This window comes from Lutra lutra, chromosome 3 (assembly GCF_902655055.1).
Source record: "Lutra lutra chromosome 3, mLutLut1.2, whole genome shotgun sequence".
NCBI classification, from domain to species: domain Eukaryota; kingdom Metazoa; phylum Chordata; class Mammalia; order Carnivora; family Mustelidae; genus Lutra; species Lutra lutra.
In genome coordinates this window covers 118797188-118821336 of record NC_062280.1, presented here as the reverse complement: position 1 = coordinate 118821336, position 24149 = coordinate 118797188, and the positions used below count along the sequence as shown (strand labels likewise).

Sequence of the window (24149 nt, the reverse complement as noted above, 5' to 3'; positions counted from 1 at the left end):
ATTCTTGCATCCCTGGAATAATCCCACTTGATCATGATGTATGATCCTTTTAATGTATTGTTTAATTTAGTTTGCTAATATTTTATTGAGGATTTTTGTATCTATGTTCATCAGGGATATTGGCCTATAATTTTCTTTCTTTCTCTCTATCTCCCCCTTATCTTCTTCTTCTTTTTTTTTTTTTTGGAGTGTTCTTGTCTGGTTTTGGTATCAAGGTAATGCTGGCCTTGTAAAATGAGTTTGGAAGCATTTCCTCCTCTACAATTTTTTGGAAGAGCTTGAGAAGAATAGGTATTAAATCTTGTTTGAATATTTGATAGAATTCACCAGTTAACTGTTTGGGCCTAGACTTTGATTGCTCAGGAGGTTTTTTTTAAATTAAAATTTAAAATTTAAAATTTTTAAATTAATCAATTAATTAATTAACATATAATGTATTATTTGCCCCAGGGGTACAGGTTTGTGAATCATCAGGCTTACACATTTCACAGCACTCACCATAGCACATACCCTCCCCAATGTCCATAACCCAGCCAACCTATCCCTGCCCCCCACCCCCCAGCAACCCTCAGTTTGTTTCATGAGATTAAGAGTCTCTTTGTCTCCCTCCTGATCCCATCTTGTTTCATTTTTTCCCTCCCTAGCCCCCACGCCCCACCCTGCTATCAAATTCCTCATATCAGAGAGATAAGATGATAATTGTCTTTCTCTGATTGACTTATTTTGGTCAGCATAATACCCTCTAGTTCCATCCAGTCATTGCAAATGGCAAGATTTCATTTCTTTTGATGGCTGCATAGTATTCCATTGTATATATATATATACCACATCTTCTTTATCCATTCATCTGTTAATGGACATCTAGGTTCTTTCCATAGTTTGGCTATTGCTGCTATAAACATTGGGGTGCACGTGCCCCTTTGGATCACTACATTTGTATCTTTAGCGTAAATACCTAGTAGTGCAGTTGCTGGGTTGTAGGGTAGCTCTGTTTTCAACTTTTTGAGGAATGTCCATACTGTTTTCCAGAGTGGCTGCACCAGCTTGCATTGTTGGAAGGGTTTTAATGGCTGATTGAATCTCCTTGCTAGTAATCAGTCTATTCAGATTTTCTTAGAGGATTGTTTATAAGAATTTATCCATCTCTTCTAGGTTGTCCCGTTTGTTGGCATATAATTGTTTTAGTAGTCTCTTACAATCCTTCACATTTCTCGTGGTATTAGTTGTAACTATTCCTCTTTCATTTCTGATTTTATTTATTTGAAGAACCCCTGTCCCCCATTTTTGGTGAGCTTGGTTAAGGTTTGTCAATTTGTTTATCTTTTCAAAGAAAAGCTCTTCATTTCATTGATCCTTTCTGCTGTCTTTTTAGTCTCTGTTCTACTTATGTCTGCCCTGGTCTTTATTTCCTTCTTTCTACTAATTTTGTAGAGTTGTCTGTTCTTTTTTTCCCTAGTTCCTTTAGGTATAGAGTTAGATTGTTTATTTGAAATTTTTCTTGTTTCTTGAGGTTGGTCTGTAACACTATAAACTTCCCTCTTGAAACTGCTTTTGCTGAATTCTATAGATTTTGGACTGTTGTATTTCTCTTTGAATTTTTTTCTTATTTCTCCTTTGATTTATTCTTAACCCATTGATTGTTCAGTAGTATGTTGTGTTATCTTCACATATTTGTGATTTTTCCAGTTGTCTTTCTATATTGATTACTAGTTTCATACATTAAAATTGGAGAATGTGTTTGATATGATTTTAATGTTCTTAAATTGGTTGAGACTTGTTTTTTGGACTAACATATGATCTATTCTGAATGTTCCATGTGTAACTAGAGAAGAATATGTATTCTGCTAAATTTATTTTAATTAATTGATTAAAGAATAGCAATGTGTTTGGATTTAATTTCTTTTCATGAGATAGCTACTTTTTTTGAGTATAGCTGACACACAATGTTACATTAGTTTCAGTTGTACAACTTAGTGATTTTACAAGTTTGTACATTATGCTATATTCATCACAAGTGGAGTTACCATCTGTGCCATTACGGCATCATTGACTGTATTCATTATGCTTTGCTTTTTCTTCCTATGACTTATTTATTTCATGACTGGAAGCCTCTGTCTCCCTCTCCTCTCCACCCATTTTGCCCCTCTGCCCCCAGCAACCATCAGTTTGTTCTCTATATGTATAGCTTTGATTCTTTTTGTTTATTCATATTTTAAGATTCCATTAATGAGTGGAACCATATGATATTTGTCTTCCTCAGTCTGACTTATTTCACTTAGTGTAATACCCTGTAGGTCCATCCATGTCTCAAATGGCATGATCTCACGCATTTTTATGACTGTAATATTCCTCTGTGTGTGTGTGTGTACTACATTTTCCTTATCCATTTATCTGTCGATGGACACTTAGGTTGCTTGCACGTCTTGGCTATTGTAAATAATGGTGCAATAAACATAGGGGTTCATGTATCTTTAAGTATTATCATTTTCCCTGAGTAAATACCCAGTAGTCGAATTACTGACTTTTTGTTTGGATAATTTATCCGTTCATGTAAGTGGGATGTTAAAGCCTCCTTCTATTATTGTATTATTGCTGTCAATTTCTCCTTTTAGGTCTATTAATATTTGCTTTATATATTTAGGCGCTTCTATGTTGGGTGCATAAATACTTAAAAATGTTATATCCCCTTATTGGGTTGATCCCTTTATCATTATGTAATGCTCTTCTTTGTCTTCTATTACAGTATTTGTTTCAAAGTCTCTTTTGTCTGATATAAGTATAGCTACCCAGCTTTGGTTTTGTTTGCATGGAATATCTTTTCTTTCCACTTTCAGTCTGTATGTGTCCTTACATCTGAAGTGAGACTGTTGTAGACAGTATATAGATGGGTCTTGTCTTACTATCTGTTCAGCTACTCTTTTGATTGGAGAACTTAGTTCATTTACATTTAAAGTAATTATTGATAGGTAATAATAATAGCCTGCTTTTCAGGCTGAAGCTCCAGAACAAGAAAATAGGCCTTTTCACATGTGTTTCTGCCTTCTGTTGCATAGAGCCGTGGGAGTGGTAGCCTGCCAGAAAGTGTCTCTCTGATTGTTTCAGACACATAGGGCCCAGAAACACAGTCCCCTCTGGCCACCAGAGCCAGGGCCATCTCCTGGGTGGGCTGTGTGTGCCTGCTGGCTTTGGCAAGGCAGGCCCAGGCAATATCCGGTGGAGGTGGGGGCACAGTATTCCCACCTGAGATAGTAGGCTGGGGGAGGGGTATACAGAAATGGTGCTTGCCAAAGTTGGCACCAACAAGGCAGAAGGAAAACACACTGGAAAAGATTATGCTGATTGAAATAAGTCAAGCAGAGAGAGTCAGTTATCATATGGTTTCACTTACTTGTGGAGCATAAGGAATAACATGGAGGACATTTGGAGATGGAGAGGAGAAGTGAATTGGGGGAAATTGGAGGAGGAGACAAACCATGAGAGACTGTGGACTCTGAGAAACAAACTGAGGGTTTTGGAGCGGGGGGGGTGGGTGGTTGGGTGAGCCTGGTGGTGGGTATTATGGAGGGCATGCATTGCATGGAGCACTGGGTGTGGTGCATAAACAATGAATGTTGGAACACTGAAAAGAAATAAAATAAAAAAAAAAAAGGAGGGCACAAAAATGGCACCCATTGATGCCTCTGTCTTCAGAGAGAGTCCCAACAATTCCTGCCTTTCCTCAGTTGCTTTAAAACTAATAGGTGAGTCTCCTTTGCATATGCTAGGTGCCTTTATAACTGTTGCTTTTTTGCTGGGTCCCAGGGTCTGTGGGTCTGTGCACGAGCCCTTTAAGAGTGGATTTTTCATTCCATATAACCCTGTGGTTCTGGAAGTAAGCCCGTTGGTGTTTGAGGCCAGGCACTCGGAGGTGGGGAGCATGTCTCTCTAGTATATTTCTGTAGGATTCGGTTGCCTGATGTGGGAGCATAAATCCTTTGGTCCTTGGGAACAAGATTTGTATTATGATGAGGCTTGGGTGGGGTTTCTTATGAGACTGTGTCTCTCCTATTCCACTCAGTGTGGCCCTTCTATTTTTGTTGTGGAGGAGCTATTCAGCTGGCTTTTGGGTCCTTTTCAGAGGAAATTGTTCAATGTGTAGCTGTAGATTTGTTGTGTTCCTGGGAAGAGGCGAGTTCAGGACCTTATAAGTTGCCATCTTGAACCCTGTCTAGTAGAATGTTATTTTATTTCAGGTAATGCATCCCTTAAGCTAGTCTTAACTTTTTAATTCCAAAATTTTACTTTAGGGTGACTTATGTACATTTTTTATAAGAAATTTTCTGAGGCGTGAATTTTTTTCGGAGCGCTACCCTAGGTATTATCCTGCTAATTTTTGCATTAAAACACATGGGCATATGGCTATATACACAGACACACAGAGAGCAAACCCTACCATGATCTAGTTGCTTCAGCTCAAACACTAAATGTGCCCTTCCTAGGAAATATTTAATAGCTCTTACTGACAAATATTTCATAGCCAACTTAGAATAATAATGTAGAAACAGTTTTACTTCATCTTTTGCTCAGTAAATAAGTAACCATAGAATGGAAAGATACTTTAAAAAATATCTAGTGTGGATTTTTTTCAAAGCTAAATGTCATTAATGATAAAATTAGAATTGAGGGGCATCTGGGTGGCTCAGTGGGTTAAAGCCTCTGCCTTTGGCTCAGGTCATGATCGCAGGGTCTGGGATCGAGCCCCACATTGGGCTCTCTGCTCAGCACGGAGCCTGCTTTTCTTCCTTTGTCTCTGCCTGCCTCTCTGCCTACTTGTGATCTCTTGTCTGTCAAATAAATAAATAAAATCTTTAAAAAAAATTAGAACTGAAACAATTTTTAAAAAAGATTTTATTCATTTGAGAGAGAGACAGAGCATGAGCTAGGGGAGGGACAGACTCATCACTGAGTGGAGAGCCAGCTGTGGGGCTGGATCCCAGGACCCTGAGATCATGACCTGAGCAGAAGCCAGATGCTGAACTGACTGAGCCACCCAGGCACCCCAGAATTGAATCAATTTTTTTACTTAACTTTTCTCCCCTGCTGCTTTGCTGCTATGTAACAGAATAATGTTCACCTGCAATAGTATTTTTTTTAAGTTTTTATTTATTTGATAGAGAGGGAGAGAGAGAGAGCATGAGAGAGAACACCAGAAGGGGGAGGGGGACAGCTGAGGGAGAGGGACAAGCAGACTCCCTGCTAAGCAGGGAACCCAGCACTCACTCGACATGGGGCTCAACATGGGGCTTGATGGGGGCTCGATCCCAGGACCCTTCACCTGCAGTAGTTTTTTGAATTACTAATTCAGATTTATGAATTTAGAAGCTTTAAAGCATATGAGAATAGTTAGAATGGTAGGGACCCATTATATAGTCCCTAGGTATCTAGCAGTTCAGAAAAAGTTAATAAAATGTCACTGGCTCGGGCTGCCTGGGTGGCTCAGTTGGTTAAGCCTCTGCCTTCAGCTCAGGTCATGATGCAAGGGTCCTGGGATCGAGTCCCGCATTGGGCTCTCTGCTGGTCAGAGAGCCTGCTTCCTCCTCCCTCTCTCTCTCTCTCTGCTTGCCTCTCTACCTACTTGTGATCGCTCTCTGTCAAATAAAAAATCTTTAAAAAAATAAAATAAAATGTCACTGGCTCTAAGGGCAGTAAGCTAATTGTATTTGGGCCCAAGGTAAAGTAGTACTGGGAACAAGAAAGCTGACAGAACATTTATTCTGGGGTTGTGCTGTCTGATATTTGTACCTGGTTATCTTAGTCTGTGCTATAGATTCCCCCTGCTTGGACTTGCTCACTTTTCCTCTCTCCTTTGCTTCTTTTTCTTGCACATTGCTGCCAACCCTAGCATTATAATCTTTCAACTCCAGTGCCTATTATTGACTTAGAGTTTCCACATATTAGGTCCAATTTACAGGAGAGGAAATCTGATTGGCTTGGCTCCTCTGTGCTAGCCAGGCTACAGGTATAGCAGGGTACTGGTAAGACAGTTGGCTGGTGCTTTGGGTCAGATGTCCGTGTCATATCCATTCATGAATGGCTGAGCATGTGTGAGGGGAAAGGGACGCCAGCAGCTTCCCAGCAGTTGGCTTTTTGCTCTTGGTTCCTCCTCTAGAGGACTATGGGCAATACAGGCTTTGAAACTATTAAAAGAAGAAGAAATCAGCTTTGTCATTAATGCCTGTTATATGGAACATAACTAATTTCTCCCCAAATTTTTATAACAATTCTCAAATACACAGAAAAGTAGAAATTATTAAGAATACCCACATAGTACTTTGCTAGTCACTGATTATTAAAAATTTGCTCTATTTGCTTTATCTGTATATAATTTATTTAATTAATGCTTTATGTTATAGGGTTAGTTTTTACTTTTTTGCTAATATAAATTTACTGTAAATGATTGTCTGTGGTTGCCCAGGTTAACCTAACCTAAGATCAGTTCTGGAAGTAAAATTCCCAGGTCAAGTATTAGAAATACTTAATTTTGATACAGGCTATGAAACTTCCTCTAGCTACTTTGCACCTCTTTTATTCCCCAAAATGATTTGTAAGTGCCTGTTTGCCCATAACTTCGCCAACACCAAACACTGTCAGTTTTTTAAAATCTCTGCCTTTTGGATATATATTTTGCTATTATTAGACTAAAGCAGTAGAGTGTATTTTCAAGTTAGTTTGCTCACATACTATAGAGGTCCCCCCCTCTTGTGTTTGGTGTATTCATCTTTTATTTCTGGGTTTATGGGAATTTTTTTACATTTATATGTTATAAATATTATTTCTTTTTGGACATTTGTCTTATGTTTATTTTTTTGGTCATTAACAAAGTTATTAAGATCAGTTAATTTATTTGGCAATCAGTATTCAAACATGAGGACGATGGTGGCTTGGATTATTATAAAAATGTCTTTGAAAGGCTGAAAACTGCTCTAGAGTGAATGCCACCCCACCCCAACTGCATTTGTAGACTAAGGACTACAGCTCTCTCGGACATGTGACTGACTTCTATATGATTGCAGCATAGTTGCATAGTTGGGGGTGGTCACTCTTCAAGTGCTGAGCAGTGCCATGTGGCTGTGAAATGGCTGCTGTGCTGGACAATGAAGGTTTAAAAACAGGAGAGAGAGAGCTTCCTTCTCCCCCCTTGTTGTGCCTCCCCTTGTAGCATGGGCTCGTTTGATAGGCACTTGCAGGCATTTTGAAAAGGCAAGTCAAGTTGTGGGAGGAGGTTTACTTAACGAGATGACTCTATTGTGTTCTCCTTTGTGGAAAGTCTTTTCTGTAACAGCAGCCACGGTACTTTGGGCTTTGATAACAAGGAGCTGAAGCCTCTCACCATTCTGTCTTGTGTGGCCTGTGAGCCTTACCCGTGCCTGGCACTTAAGGGCCTTTTCTTTTGTGCCCATCCTCTCCGTTTCATTGTGTGGTGGACACAGGATGTGGGGGGGACTTCTTGACAGAGGAGTCTGCTGCTAAGGCTGCTTTGGAGGCCCCATGGAGCTCTCGCCCCTGAGGGAGTTGGCTTGACATGCTGTCGTGCCTGACCAGCCTATGGGCAAAAGCTTCTACTTGGAGAGAGGCGATGAGTCATTTTGGAGGAATGTGGTAATTTCTGAAACCACAGAGTGGGAAGGAAAAGAAGAGTCTTTTTGAAAAATATTTCTATGCATTTTATTATACATACAGCAAAGTACAGAAATCCTATGTACATTATTTAATGGTGATCATAGAGTGGACACACCACTGTAAGCCCTACTGGGAAAGTATCAATTCTAGAGTTGGGCTGTATGCTGGGCTCCTTTCATGGTTAAATCAATCACCATATATGTCAAACATGATGATACTGGCAGTGGGGAGAAGAACATTTGGAGTCAATAACTGGTCATTTGGGATGACTTGCACGAATGTTAATTGGCCTTTTAACGTAGTGGCTTGCAGCTCTGGAGTGTGTGTGGAGGGGTGAGTGGGTGTTTGAGGAAGAGAAAGAAGTCTTCAGGCTGGGGCTGTCTCTTTCAAACTCTGGCTTGTGGGCTATAGGGTATTTTTCCTCACAGAGGCTAGAATAGCTTTGTCAATAGAACTTTCTGCAAAGAGGGAAATATTCTGTATATGCCCTTGCTGTTCAGGTTGGTAGCCAACTATCACATGTGACTATTGAATACTTGAGCCATGTCTAGTACTATTGATGAACTGATTTTTAAAATTCATTAATTTTAATTAATTTAAATAGCAGCATGTGGCCAGAGCCTACCATATTGGACAGTGCTAGGTCTAGAGCATTGAGAGTTTAATAAAAATTTTTATATGTAATTATATATATAATAAATATAAAATATCTATTATATAAAATTTTAAATATTTATTATTTATTACTTATTTATTATTTTATAAATATATACAAATATATAATATATGTAAATTATATACAATATATGTTATATATTATTGTAATATGTAACATATGTACATATATGTACATTATATATGTATTCATATATAAATTATATATAACATGTACATTATATATGTAATATGTAAATTTTATATTAATCATAAATGATTTTAATATTGCAGAAGAATATGGGGTAGAACATTCTGTATAATCCTGCTCCCTTTCCCGAAGTTGAGTAGAGGTGTTTTAGTTGTTTTCACTGTTTTTCCAACTAATGGCTTTACATAAGATACCTTGTAACAAGATAATAGCCCCTCTCCGGTAACCCCTTGTATGTATTAGAGGCTTAGCTCAAGTGAGCATTGTGTGAGAGCTTTGAAGCTTGGATAGCACTTCTGTGGCATTAGCAGGATTTCCAGGTCAATAGGAGGCATGCCAAGCTCTTCCCTTCAGTTGCTTGGGCCCAAGCCTGACAGAAGAGGGGGCATTGTAACTGTGTGGAGTGCTTTCTGTACTCAGAGCCTGAAGGATAGATTAGCTGAATTAGGAGAGGTTGGGAGAGGGGAGACGGAGTGGGGATAATAGTTCTTGGAGCCCATCCTTTGACTGCTATTCTAGCCACTACCATCCTTTCCTCAAAGCAGTGCATAGTTACTACAATGAAATAACACCACACCTGAGGCAAGCCTGTCCTGCTGAATGTTCTGTCTGCTTGCTAATAATTTAGTTTGTTACTATTTCCTGAATGGTGGCAGAGGACATGAGACTCATGGGTCAGAGACAGAGAACGTTCTTAATCATAGCAGAGCAGACAGCATGAGCATCCTATTAGTATTTTTCCTTTTGCCCTGAGTCCCATGGGGATATGTGAAGGTTCTGGGTAGAAACCTGCAGATTCAGTGTGCATCCAGGACAAGAACATAGAGCTTGGGGAAACCCCTGTTTTTATAGTAAGAGGTAAGCAAGCTTGCTCTTTATCCTTGAGGGATATATTTCTGAAAAATAATTCTGACAGATGATCTGGGTGAAGAACCAGCAAGACATGTGTGTGCTCCAGGAAAAGTTCCTCCCACCACTCGATGCCTGGCTCTGTCCACATACCCCTCTTGGCTCCTCTGAAATGGGGACTATGTTTCTCCTGACCTCTGGATCACATTTTGAAAAGCTTCCAATTCAGAGGAACCCTAGAGAGTGTTGTTGATTGGTCTTTGAATTGTACGAAGAGTACCAGGGCAATCTGTGGATCAGGTGCAACTCACTTTTGTTAATCCCAGTGGCACTGGAATAATCTCAAGATTGAGAGAAAAATGGAGCATAGTCCAATCACCTACCCAATACTTGATGACAAGTGATTACTTACCTCTCTTCTGATACCTCCACTTCCAAGAATTTTCCATCTGCTTGGCCTTTTCTTCAGTAACATCAAGCCTCAGGACGACCCAAACCGTGGAACCAGGTGCAGGAGCCTCAGACCAAAGCGCTGCGTGGTCTGCCGGAAATCAGCCCCACAGTGTGTAAATGTGGCTATTTCTCCCAACCTCATAAAAATACCCCCTTGACCTCATTTCTCCTTCTAGTAACTGCCACATTTTTCTTCAGACCTTGATGAAATTGTCTGTATTCTGTCTCTACTTCCTTTCTTCCCATCCATATTCTTTAGTTTCAAATCATATCAAAGTTGAGAAAATAGTATAATGAAAATTTATGTACCCCTTCTACCCCTGGTTTCAACTGTTATTAACATGGGGCTAATCTAGTTTCATTTATGTTTCCTTCTGTGGATTAATTTGAAACAAATAAATATGTCAGCATATACCTAAAAACAAGAGGACTACAGTTGACCCTTGAAAGATGCAGAAGTTAGGGGTGCTGAACACCCCCATGGAGTTGAAAATCCATCTATAACTTTGACTCCTCTCAAACTTAATTACTGATAGCCTACTCTTGACTGGAAGCCTTATTGATAACACCAATAGGCAACACATATTTTGCACATTACCTGTATTAAATACTGTGTTCTTAAAGTAAGCTAGAGAAAAGATGTTAAGAAAATCACAAGGAAGGGGCACCTGAGTGGCTCAGTAGTTAAGCATCTGTCTTTGGCTCAGGTCATGATACCAGATCCTGGGATCGAGCACTGCGTCAGGCTCCCTGCTTAACGGGGAGTCTGCTTCTCCCTCTCCTTCTCCCCCTGCTTGGGTTCCCTCTCTTGCTGTCTCACTCTCTCTCAAATAAATAAATAAAATCTTTTAAAAAAATCACAAGGAAGAGAAAATATATTTGCAATACTCTACTGTAAAAAAAATCTGCATATAAATGGACACATAGTTCAAACCCATGTTGTTCAAGGGTCAATTGTATTTTAAAAATATATTACAACAATAGCATCAAGTATAAAACATTAACAAAATTCCTTAATATTATCAAATAGTATTTTTTTAAACTTTTTTTTTTTTTTTAAGATTTTACCTATTTATTTGACAGAGATCACAAGTAGGCAGAGAGGCAGGCAGAGAGAGAGGGAAGCAGGCTCCCCACCGAGCAGAGATCCCGACGCAGGGCTCGATCCCAGGACGCTGAGATCATGACCTGAGCCGAAGGCAAAGGCTCAACCCACTGTCCACCCAGGCGCCCCTCAAATAGTATCTTTAAATATCCCATCAGTATTCAGAATTTCCCTGATTACCCAAAAACTTTTTTACTGTTGGTTTGATTGATTCAGGGTCCAAGTAAGGCCCACACATTGTATTTAGTTGATCTGTTTCTTAGCTTTTTCAATCTATAGGTTTCCCCATCTCTCTCTCTCTCACCCTCTCTTTAAAATTTTCTTGCAGTTTATTTGTTAAAGAACACGGCCATTTGTTCTGTGAAATTTTCTAAATTCTGGATTTTGCCAAATGTATCTATGTAGGTGTCATTTAATGTGTTCCTTCCCCTGTCCCTTCATTTCCTAAACTGGTAGTTAGATCTAGAGGCTCATTTCTCTTACACCCAGGCAGGGTTTCCTCCCTACCAGTCTATCAGAACTACTCTTGTCACTGTCCCCACCCCCATTCATCTTGCGAACCCCAGTGGTCAGTTTTGACCCAGATGGTCACTTTCTTCTCACTGAGATTCCCTTTCACTTCTCTGACCCCCTGCATCTGATTTTCCTCCCATCTCCCGTTCCGTATCCTTCAGTGAAGTTGGAGGAGTGTTCTAAGGCTCAGTTCTTTGACTTCTTTATTATTAGTCACTTCCTTAGTGATCTCATCTGGTTTCATGCCTGTACATACCGTCTTTGCAGTAATCCCAAATTCATATCCTCAGCCTAGGTCTTGCCCATTAACCTTGAGACTTCTGTCCAGTTATTTCCTAGATGTATGATTGGACATCTTTTTCAAACTTAAAGCATCCTGTATTGAATAATGCCTGATCTTCTCTCCCTAAATCTACTTCAGTTATGGTCTTCCCCACCAGAGTTAATGGCCCTTCTGTCCTTTCTGCTGCTGTCCAAAAGAAACGTGGTGTCATCCCCAGTTCTTTTTCTCACACCCACCTGTGGCGCACAGCAACTCTTGTAGTCTGCCTGTGAAAAACTGTGTATTAAGAACTCCGCTGACCGCTTCCTGTCTCTGCCTCTGCTTCTATCCTGCTGTAGCCTACTACCATATTTTGCAGTGGTCTCCTGACTTCTAGCTGGTTTGTTTACTTCCATCTTTGCCTGTCTTCAGTATATACTTAAAAATTTTTTTTTAATTTTTAATTTTTTAAAAGTTTATTTTTTAATTTTTTATAGAGAGAGCACACTTATGGGAGGACAGGGAGAGGGAGAGAATATTAAGCAGCCTCCATGCTGAGCAGGGATCCTGATGCAGAGTTTGATCTCACAACCCTAAGATCATGACTTGAGCTGAATCAAGAGCCATATACTTAACTGACTGAGCCACCCAGGCACCCTGGTGTATTCTTATTAAAGCAGTCAGAACCTTATAAAACTGAAGTCAGAGCATGTCTTTCCTCTAAAACCTTCTATTATCTGTTCATCTCACTTGGAGTCAAAGTCAAAATCTCTCGGCAGCCTCTGAGGCATCCCTCCTGCCCTCTGTGACCTCCTCCTGCCATCCTCCCCCTTCCCTCTCTACTCCAAACATACCAGCCTTGTTGATTTGGACCATGTAACACATTCCCTCAGGTTTTTGCACCTGTTCTTCCCTCTACTGGGAATGCCTTTTTCCCAGATGCCTTCGTGGCTTGCCCCCTCACTTCCTTCAGCCCTTTGCTAATATGTCACCTTCCTGGCGAGATATTCCCTGGTGTGCTTTTAGAATTTTTTTTCCTCCCAGTTCCCATTCTCCTCCTCGTTGTCCCTGTTCCCTGCTTCTTCTCTCCCCCAGCACTTGTTACCTTTACTATGATATCTTACTTATCTGCTTAGTTTTTTTTTTTTTCTGCCTGCCCACTGTAAGCTCCATGGGGCAAGAATTTTTGTTTTGTCACTGCTGCATCCCCAGTGCCTGGAACTGTGCCAAACACCCATAGGTCCTCTAAATATTTCTTCAGTGAACAACTGTGGCCTTCATATTAACCTCATAGGAAAAGGCTGTTGACTGTTATATAGTATTTATCACTAGATAATCAGGTGGGGTTTTGTTGTTGTTGTGGTGGTGGTTTCTTTTCTTTGTTTCTTTGTTTTTTTTCTTTTTCTTTTCTTTGTTTCCTTTTTTTTTTTTTTTTTTTTTTTTTTGCCAACAGCTAACATTTCTCAAGCCTCTGTAGTGTTCTAGGAACACAAAGGTGAGCAACATGGTTCCTGGTGCATAGCGTTTAGCCTGTTGAACAAACAAAAATAAATTCATATTGCTGATAAATTCATACTGCTTTCTTTTAACATCACTGTGTAAAATTCACCATGTTTTTTATTAACATACTTAGATATTCATGACTAACAAAAAACAACAGATGTGTGTAACCTCTCCAGACCTAGAAATAAAGGTGGAAGCATTTGTCATTTGCTTCCTCTCCAGATTTATCCACACCCCTGCGGGCATCTGCATACAAAATGGGTGCCAGGGGTAGAATTTTTCTAGGGTTGGTCCCAGAGGAAAGACTATCTTAAGATAGACCTTGGGTGGGCCAAGATTACCTTTTGAGGTGCAATCCCCAGAAGAACAAAGGGACAGACAGTAATACTTGGAGAAAGACCATGGGAGTTGAGATCTGAATGTTATTAATACATGCTCCTCTAAGCCAGGGAGAAAGTGCTAGTTGTCCTCTGGTAGGGTAAGGAAGCTTTGCCCAAACCTAGAATTTACCTTTTGCAGAATAAGTTTATTTAAACAGTTAAAAAAATTGTGGTGAGATGCACATAGCATTTGCCATCTTAAACATTTTCAAGTGTGTGGTTTAGTAGTGTTAACTGTATTTACATTGTATTTACATTGTGCAAATAAGTCTAAATAAGTCCCTAAGCCTCCCTTCCCCCCCAAGTCCCTGGTGACCAACATTGTCTGTTTCTATGGTTTTGACTACTCTGAGTACCTCATACAAGTGGAATCATGCAGTATTTGTCCTTTGGTGACTGAGTTAATTTTATTTTGCATTATGTCTTCAGTGTTGATCCATATTGTGGCTTGTGTCCAGAATTTCCTTCCTTTTAAGTCTGTATAATTTAGTGGCCATTCTTATTTTATTATACTTTTAAAAACATTTTTAAATTTAAATTCAATTAATTAACATACAGTGTATTATTGGTTCAGAGGTATAGGCCTGTGATTCATCAGTCTTATATAACATCCAGTGCTCATTACATCACGTGCCCTCCTTAATGCCCATCACCCAGTTACCCCATCCCTCCAACCCCTGCCCTCCAGCAACCCTCAGTTTGTTTCCTATGGTTAAGAGTCTCTTATGGTTTGTCTCTCTCTCTGGTTTTGTCTTGTTTTATTTTTTTCCTCTCTTCCCCACGATCCTCTGTTTTGTTTCTTTAATTCCACATATCAGTGAGATCATATGATAATTGTCTTTCTCTGATTGCCTCACTTCACTTAGCATAATACCCTCAAGTTCTATCCATGCAGTTGCAAATGGCAAGATTTCATTTTTTTTGATGGGTGTGTAATTAGTGGTTATTTTTAAAAACATAAGATGCTGAACACAGCTGATCTTTGCACCCAGAGTTGGATTACTCAGCAGGCTGGGTAAATTCTCAATGGCCTCACCACTAGTTCTGCCCTTGTGGAGGGTTATCAAATGTATCTGTTAGCCTACGGGTCCCCTAAGGGGAAACTGTAGTATACCCTTTTGAATTGGTCAGCTTGGAATGTAATGAAACAGCTCTGGAGTTTGGAATTATAGACAAGTTTAAGAGGATTTTGTTGCCTATTAGCTCTATAAACTACCTTCTTGTACGTCACCTCCCCTGGAGAAATCCCTTGAATATCTGAGCCTTAGATGTGTTGTGAGAGGACATGTTTCCCTCTCACCTCTAGCTGACCACTTATGTAGCAGGCAAGCACCTTTGGGGAAAAATTTTTAAAATTCTAATCCTGCCTCAAGATAACCACCTACATTCTACCAAATGTGCAATTCATTTCCTCTTTGCCCTTTCATTCAACCAAATTTAAGAGCTTACTAAGTATTATTGCTCTCCATTTGTGTGGCAGGAGTTGGTTTTCAAAGCATTTTCACATACATTCATTTTTTAATAACGGATTTGTTGAGATTCATCTAGCACACAGTTCACCCTTTTATGACATTCACAGGGTTGTACAACTGTCACTACAGTCAATTTTAGAATATTCCCATCATCCCAAAAGAAACCCTTCACCCCTCAGCTGTCACTCCTGTTCCTTCCTCTCCAGCCCTGGGCAACCACAAATCCATTTTCTGTCTCTGTAGATTTGCCAGTTGCTAGAAGTGGAATCCTACAATTTGTGGCCCTTATTAATTGACTTCTTTTGCTGAGAATTTTTTTAAGGTTCCATGGAGCATGTATCAATACTTTATTCCTTTTTATGGCTGAATAACTTTTTATGGGTATACCACATTTTGTTTACCAGTTCATTAGCTATTGAACCTTCGGGTCATTTCCATTTAGCTGTTGTGAATAGTCCTCATAGAAACATGTACTGTGTAGTTTTTCTTGGGACATATGTTTCATTCCTGTTGGGTACATACTGAGGAGTGGAATTGCTCTTATAAACTTTCATTTTGCCAGTTTTTACCACTGTAAAGTCATTCTAAATTTTCCCTTTTCGTTACTGTACTCTTTGGAAGGAAGTCTTCCATACAGCCCCTGCTTCAGGAGTGGGGAGTTAGGTTACAATTCTCTGAGGGCAGAGTGTCTGTATAAATTATTGGGCAATTCTTCTGCAAGGAAGATTTGGCTTCTCTCGCATTTATTTGTTTATTCAAACATTCATTGACGTCAGTGTGGACTCACGGATACTTAGTTTATACTTTGGATTATAATCCAATGTTACTTTACTTTTTTGTTCAACTTCTTCCAACTTTGGCCCCTAGAACTCTTTCATTTGGCTCCTGCGATCCTTTGACATGTTCTGTCAGGATAGGCCTTTACAATTCTTTTTAATTTTAATTTTTTATTAGCACTATGTACTTTCTGGCACTCCCAATTAGTCTGGGCTCATGTTGTATATTTCCTGGCTCAGTCCTAGAATCAGCCATTTCTCCAAGAAGCTCTGGTTCCCTTTATTAGAGAATGATATTAGAAACCCAAGATTTGGGGGCGCCTGGGTGGCTCAGTGGGTTAAGCCGCTGCCTTCGGCTCGGGTCATGATCTCAGGGTCCTGGGATCGAGTCCCACATCGGGCTCTCTGCTCAGCAAGAAGCCTGCTTCCCTCTCTCTCTCTCTCTCTGCCTTCCTCTCCGTCTACTTGTGATCTCTCTCTGTCAAATAAATAAATAAAATCTTTAAAAAAAAAAATCGTTGTTGTTAAAAAAAAAAAAAAAAAGAAACCCAAGATTTGGGCCCTAGATGTGCTCCTTAACATTCATTTTTAACCTTTTGAACAACTTCGTGTGAGTTTTTCATGTCTTTTTTATCTTTTCCTTTTCTGTAGCACACTGAAATAGCATGGGAGAGGTACCACTAGTTAGGATCCCAGGGTTTGGCTCTTTGGGTTTATCTCATAGCTCCAGCACGTTTAGCCTGTATATTCTTAACCCCTCTATGCCTCAGTTTGCCCATATATAAAATGGGAAGTAATAATACCACCTGCCTTGTGGGGTTGTTGTAAAGATTGACAGAGGAACGATGTATAAGATGTTGAATCTTTCCTGGCACCCAAGATGTGCTCAAAAGCTGGTGGTGGGGGCGCCTGGGTGGCTCAGTGGGTTAAGCCGCTGCCTTCGGCTCAGGTCTTGATCTTCAGGGTCCTGGGATCGAGTCCCGCATCGGGCTCTCTGCTCAGCAGGGAGCCTGCTTCCCTCTCTCTCTCTTTCTCTCTCTGCCTGCCTCTCTGTCTACTTGTGATCTCTCTCTGTCAAATAAATAAATAAAATCTTAAAAAAAAAAAAAAAGCTGGTGGTGGTAGCAGCAATTGTTTAATTGAAGAGGGTGGGGAAAATACTATCTCTGTGCTTCACCTTAAGTGACTTGCCTGACACAGTGGTCAAATGGGGGTTCACAGAGGAGTCTTTCACTTTCACCACACCTTACTGGCTCCCGACTGTGGAGTTTTTGTTTCGGTGTGTGAACTAATGTTAACTACCTGACATCCAGCAGTGTGTCAGGCAGAATATTACTGCTGACTCTGGTCAGTTGCTGACCAGAGTCAGCAGTAATATTGTTGAGGATTGAGTTGAGAATTCAGGGGCTCCTGTATGGAAAGAGATAACATTTTTTTAATGAACATATAATGTAGTATTTGCTTTGGGGTACAGGTCTGTGAATCATCAGTCTTACTCAATTCACAGCACTCACCATAGCACATAACCCTCCCAATGTCCATCACCCAGCCACCCTATCCCTCTTTCCCGACCCCCCAGCAGCCCTCAGTTTGTTTCCTGAGATTAAGAGTCTCTTACGGTTTGTCTCCCTCCCTGGTTCCATCTTGTTTCATTTTTTCCCTCCCTACCCCCACCACCCTCCACCCTGCCTCTCAAATTCCTCATATCAGAGATATTATATGATAATTATCTTTAAGAGATAACATTTTAAATAAATACAGCTATACAAATGTATAATTTTAAGATATTAAGTGTTTTACAGCATGGAGGTTCCTCAAAATGTTGAAAATAGAACTACCCTATGACCCTGCAATTGCACTGCTGGGTATTTACCCTAAAGATACAAACATAGTGATCCGAAGGGGCACGTGCACCCGAATGTTTATAGCAGCAATGTCTACAATAGCCAAACTATGGAAAGAACCTAGATGTCCATCTACAGACGAATGGATAAAGAAGATGTGGTATATATACACAATGGAATACTATGCAGCCATCAAAAGAAATGAAATCTTGCCATTTGCGACGACGTGAATGGAACTAGAGGGTATCATGCTTAGCGAAATAAGTCAATCGGAGAAAGACAACTATCATATGATCTCCCTGATATGAGGGAGAGGAGATGCAACATGGGGGGTTGAGGGGGTAGGAGAAGAGTAAATGAAACAAGATGGGATTGGGAGGGAGACAAACCATAAGTGACTCTTAATCTCACAAAACAAACTGAGGGTTGATGGGGGGAGGGGGTTGGGAGGGGGGGGGGGGTTATGGATATTGGGGAGGGTATGTGCTATGGTGAGTGTTGTGAAGTGTGTAAACCTGGCGATTCGCAGACCTGTACCCCTGGGGATAAAAATATATGTTTATAAAGCTGTAAAAAAAAAAGAAAGAAAGAAAGAAAGAAAGAAAGGATGAATACCCAAGTTTTGTAGCAACATGGACGGGACTGGAAGAGATTATGCTGAGTGAAATAAGTCAAGCAGAGAGAGTCAATTATCATATGGTTTCACTTATTTGTGGAGCATAACAAATAGCATGGAGGACAAGGGGAGATGGAGAGGAGAAGGGAGTTGAGGGAAATTGGAAGGGGAGGTGAACCATGAGAGACTATGGACTCTGAAAAACGATCTGAGAATTTTGAAGGGGTGGGGGGTTGGGGGCACCAGGTGGTGGGTATTGTAGAGTGCACAGATTGCATGGAGCACTGGGTGTGGTGCAAAAATAATGAATACTGTTATGCTGAAAAAATAAAAAAAAAATTTAAAAAAAAAAATAAAAGACACCAGACACAAAGAAAAAAAAAAAAAAGATATTAAGTGTTTTAGAATAGGATGCTGTATAATTTTAAAAATTTCATTCTGGGTTAGGAATGAAAAACTGTTCCATTAAGTTAACTGGACACATTTCTTAATTTTCTTTCCCTTTAGTGGACTCATCGGACAAAGCTGGGCTATGTTGTTTGCCAGTGGAAGCTTCAAGGTGAAACTCTATGATATTGGGCAACAGCAGGTAACAAATGCCTTGGAAAAGATCAGGTAAGTTGGCTGGCACCCTCCAGGAGGAATTGGAAAGGCTCTGCTGCTCTCAGTGGGTCTTGTTTATCATACTCTCAAGGCTATAACTATCTGTGATTTTACTCTTCCATTTGATGGCTGTTACAGTGCCTTTGAGCTGGTAAAGGCCAGACCCACAGTGGGTGAGCCATAAAAAATTAAGACTGAAGAAGGGGCTCAGATTGTGAGGAGAGGACTGTTTGTGTGATATAAAAATGTGTGATGGGAGTGGAGGAGATGAACATCCCTCTTAGGCTTCTAGCCTGAGTGAGTAAGCTTCTGTCCCTGTGTCACACTGGGCTGGAGGTCAGGGTTTCCCTGTGTTCCCTCTGGGCAGATGACCAGCTCTCAGCATGTGATAGCTTAGAGCTTCATGGGCATTATATTTTAGGAAGAGGGGGTCCTGAGGTTTGTTTTGACCTATTGATCTAATGTTGTCAGGACTCAAATGAACTGTGATAACTGTAATACTTGGAGGTGTCAGAGCTGATGAAGTTATATGTACTGAGTGTTAAGCATGAGGAGGGGTAAGTTTTGGAATAATCACAGGGGGTAAGAAGGAAAATAGGAACCATAGGAAAGAGGCCAAGTATGGGGAGGTCAGAGATAGAAGCACCAAACTAATGTAATGTGCTGGAAGGTCACAGGGCCCTAATTTATGACACATTCACCTAAGAGGACTATTGCTGAACACAGTTTTGACCATCTCAAATGTGGTATTGTATAGGTAGTTATTCTCCTTGGGGGAGATCCATGAATGTGTAACTTGAATTTACATTTTGTGTAACAAAAATATGCTGACTTTATTGCTACTTTTTGAAAAGACTAATATATATGGTGTGACATCAGGCTATAGACACCAAGAAATGATATACCTTAGTTCAGTTTTGTTGTGTAACAGATTAAGAACCCAAAACCTGGAGAAGTCAAGTTACTTCTTACATGTAGTAACATATAGTCAATGCCAAGATGAAGTGTCAATCTGAAAAGTGAACAAACAGGGGTGCCTGCCTGCCTGACTCAGTTGGTAGAGCATGTGACTCTTGATCTCGGGGTTGTTAGTTCAAGCCCCACATTGGGTGTAGGGATTACTTAAAAATAAAATATTTAAAAATAAAAATAAACCCCAAACAAAAAAAAAATGAAAGAACAACTTAGAACTAAACACACATACTCCTAACATTTTGTTCTGTGCTCTTATAGAAGGAAGAGGAATTAGCATAATAAATATCTGCTATGTTCCAGGTATGTGCTCTCCACTAGGGATACATAGATGACTAAGAGAGATACAGTTCTATCCACCATGGAATTTACTGGTCTGGTAATCTTACCATATAAATTCTCATAGTAAGCCCCATGAGGCAGATTATATTGCCATTATTTTAGGAGAAAACTTAGGTCTATGAATGGTCAGTAACCTGCTCAAAAAGACACAGTAAGGTAGAAGATTCAAACTCTGGTTCATCTGACACGTTAAGGGTGGGTCTGAGTGCCTTTAGCACCCATCTATACTATTTGCTTTATAGAGATCCTGCAAACATTACTTTTTAATATAATATTTAAAATACACAGAGGAATAGATCATTTATGTTAGTTTATGAAGTATACAATAAAAGAAGCATTTATGAAACTACTGTCCATCTTGAGATCTAGGTATTGTCAAGACCCTGTGTATACCTTTTGAAACTGATCTTCCCACCAGAAGTAACTATACTGTTACCTTGCCTTAAAGAAGTTTTATTGTTGATATGTACTCTAAATAATGTATGGTTTAGTTTTGCTTATTTTTGTGCCTTATGAAATTTTTTTGAGATTCATCCATGTTATTGGTTATAGTTGTAGTACATCTATGTTTATTGCTATATAATTTTCTAGTGTGTGACTTTGCTGTTATTTACTTCTGTTTTATGCTTCTGATGAACATTAAGCTATTTCCAGTTGGGGGCTATTGTAAACAATGTTGCCATTTGTGTCCTTGCATATGTCTCCTGGTGCATAAGTACAAGAATATCTACAGTGTACATACCTAAGAGTGAGACTGCTCGGTTTATTTTTCCTTCTTGGATTCTGATTATATGTCTGTTGAACCAATTCATTCTAGACTTCACATCTTTTAACCTCTCTTATATTTTCTGTCTCCCTGACTCCTTGGAATCAGGAGTCAGGACTCCTTTGGATACATTCCTTAGATTTTTCTTCCAGCTCACTAATTCTAGTTTTAGCTGTGTCTTATCTATTGTTTGAGCCATCCACTGAATTTATTTCAATAATCAAATTTTCACTTTAATAGTCCTATCTATCTATCTGCTTCTTTTCCAAAAATACTCATTCATTTTTAATAGCTTCTCATTGTTTTGCTCATTCTCTGTGGTTACTTTTTTTTTTTTTTTTAAGATTTTATCTATTTATTTGTCAGAGAGAGAGAGAGACAGAGAGCAAGGGCAAGCAGGCAGAGTAGCAGGCAGAGGGAGAATCAGGCTCAACATGTAGCAAGGAGCCTGATGTGGGACTCGATCCCGAGACCCTGGGATCATGACCTGAGCTAAAGGCAGACACTTAACTGACTGAGCTACTCAGGTGTCCCTGTGGTTACAGTTTTTAAATCTTTGTGCACTTAATACATAATTGTTTTATATTATATATCTAATAATTCCAGTATCTGAGGTTGTCTTAGCTCAGGTTCCTCAAAATCAGATCTTGAGATAGAGATTCTCAGGCCAGTGATTTATTAAAGAAGTGCTACAAGGAGAAACCAATGAGGGATTGATTGGTAGGGGACAGAAAAAGGAAGACAAAGAGGCCAACTAAGGGTATAATTTCAGAAGTCCCAGGACAGCAAGATTCCTGGAGTCCTGGAGCATAAAATATTGTGTCAAGTATGTCACCACCTAAGGCAAGAGCTGAGTTTCCATATTTCTGCATCAGTCACTGACTGAGGGGCATTCCTAGGGGGTTGGGTGGATGTGAACTCCCAGACGCTTCTGTGTCTCTGCTCTGGGTCCTGGGGTGGTACTTTAGGGGTGGGGGCAGGTGTGAGCCATTAGCAGCAAAGATTCAAAAGTTGGAGGATAGGCATCCCGTGCTGGTCAAAGGGATTCAAAGAGGACTGGGTGGAGCACCAAAGGCTAGACTGCCAAACTGTCTTCCAAATGCGTGGGCCATTTTGCACTCCCACCAGCTTAAGTCAGAGTTCTAGCAGCGTTTGGTGGTGTCAGTGTTCTGGATTTGGGCCATTCTAACAGGTAGTAGTGGTAGCTCATTGTCGTTTTACTTTGCATTTCCTTGATGACAAATCTGTGGAGCATCTTTTCATATGTTTATTTGCTATTTGTGTATCTTCTTTGAGTTCTTTTTCTGTTTTTGCTTCTTTTGGTTAAAGAGAGAACCTTGAAATTTTTCCTGACTTGCTCTGCTTGCTGTGACTCCCTCATGCATAAAAATTATTCCTACGTGGGATCTTGTAGTTTATAAGAGTCCCTTCAGAGATTTTGGCCCACTGTAGTGTTGGAAGTGCAAGTCTTCTAAAGTCTTTAAATCTTAAGCCTTACTAAAAAAAAGCTCAAAAGCCTTATGTTTGACTGTTGTAATGCAGAAGAAAATATACTTCTGGAGAGGATGATCATAAAAATGGAACAACTTGGAGGTAAAAGATTTCTTCAAATTGAGTTAGAGTGTTTTAAAAGGGCATCAAGATAGGGAACACAGTAGCACAAAGAACTTAATATTTGGTTTAATGGTGGTGATGTAGGGCGTAATGGGAAGTGATCTATTATTGATAATGAAAAATCATTAAGGGGGATACCATTGTAAAGAAACTTACAGAATTTCTGGTATCCCTAAATAAGTCAAATTATGTCTACTTTGTTAAATTTATCTTTTTTCCCCCTAGTAAGTGGCTTTCCTATGAAAGAACATAGCAAGCTCTAGTTTGGAAATGGTTGATAACAATGCTAGGCTTCATATATACTTGTGTGGAATACTGACCTTTCAGCATGCTTGGACTTTTATTTTGTTTTCTGTTGGTGACGTAGGAAAGAATGTTAGGGTTTGAAGTCAACAGCCAAGAAAGAATTCTTGAGATGTCTTTGGTGCAAAAAGGTAATTTTATTAGCATGGGGATAGGACCCGTGGGCAGAAAGAGCTGCACTGGGGTTGTGAGGAGTGGCCCATTACACACTTTCAAGTTGAGGGGGTGCGGTTAGGGATAGACTATTAAGTCTCTAAGGAATTTTGGAAGCAAGGTTTCCATGACCTTGAGGGGGCTAGCTGTTGTTGGGAAAAGTTCACTTATTACCGTCTGATAAAACCTTAGTCATGAGACTCTTCAGATATATATCGGTAGGCCACATGCTTGGGGCATGATTGCCAACATGTATCGTGGGGTGTTTAGAGATAAAGGAAGTTTCCAAAGGAGTTTTTGTATGTTAAAGTTGACTCACAGGGTCCTGGGGGTTAGGCTAAGATTGCCTTTTGTCATTAGCAAAGTATCAACATCAAGGGAATTAGTCCCTAAAGGAAGGTCACTCTGCCTGTTTCCAGGGCTTGTCAATGGTCTGTAGATAGTAAGGAAATTGAATAATTTTTCTTCTGCCTTTGGTCCCCACATCATTAACAGTATCTGTGGTTGGCGGATTTGGAGCCTAGAGATGTCAGCCTAGTGACAGGTCTGGTGTCGGAGGAGAGCACAGCCTCTGACTAAGTCAGGTATGAAGGCAGTTCTACCTGCGTTCCAGGGGGGCTGGCCTTCTCTCTGTAAAGGCCAAGTAGGAAATGTTTTAGGCTTTGAAGGTCATACAGTTTCTATAGCAGCCACTCCTTGTAGAGTGAAGCAGCCACAGATAATATGTGAACAAATGGGCCCAGCTCTGTTCCAGTGAAACTTCATGAATTCACACTGAACTTTGGACTTCATATAACTTGCACATGTCACAAAGTATTCTTTTTTTCCCCAACTATTTAAAAATGTAAAAGCCATTTCATTTCACAGGCCATATGAAAACAGGTGGTGGAGCAGCCTTAACCAGCAGCTACAGTTTGCTGACCTCTACTCTCCAGAATTCCCACTTCTGTTACCATTCATCTTTTATTTTGTCAAGTCAATTCTACTCAGTTGGAACCAAGAGAAAAGTCTAAGATTCCTAATTGAAAATTTCTTTGTTCTATTTCTCTGGGTTTTGTATTTCAGGCCTTATTTTTTAGGTGTATCATTTTAGTGTACC

General features: G+C 39.9%; 1 protein-coding gene across 4 annotated transcripts in view; it reads left to right on the top strand.

Annotated features, from left to right (window-relative positions):
• Positions 1-24149, top strand: part of CRYL1 (crystallin lambda 1) — a 147666-nt gene that overhangs the window by 7308 nt on the left and 116209 nt on the right. For 2 of the 4 annotated variants that reach the window (XM_047722857.1, XM_047722861.1), the window contains exon 2: positions 18805-18912. In XM_047722857.1, coding sequence (XP_047578813.1) covers positions 18805-18912 — 108 coding nt within the window. Of the gene's footprint in view, positions 1-18804; positions 18913-20133; positions 20176-24149 lie in introns of those variants that run through there. The other 2 variants (XM_047722860.1, XM_047722858.1) reach the window with 2 other exon arrangements.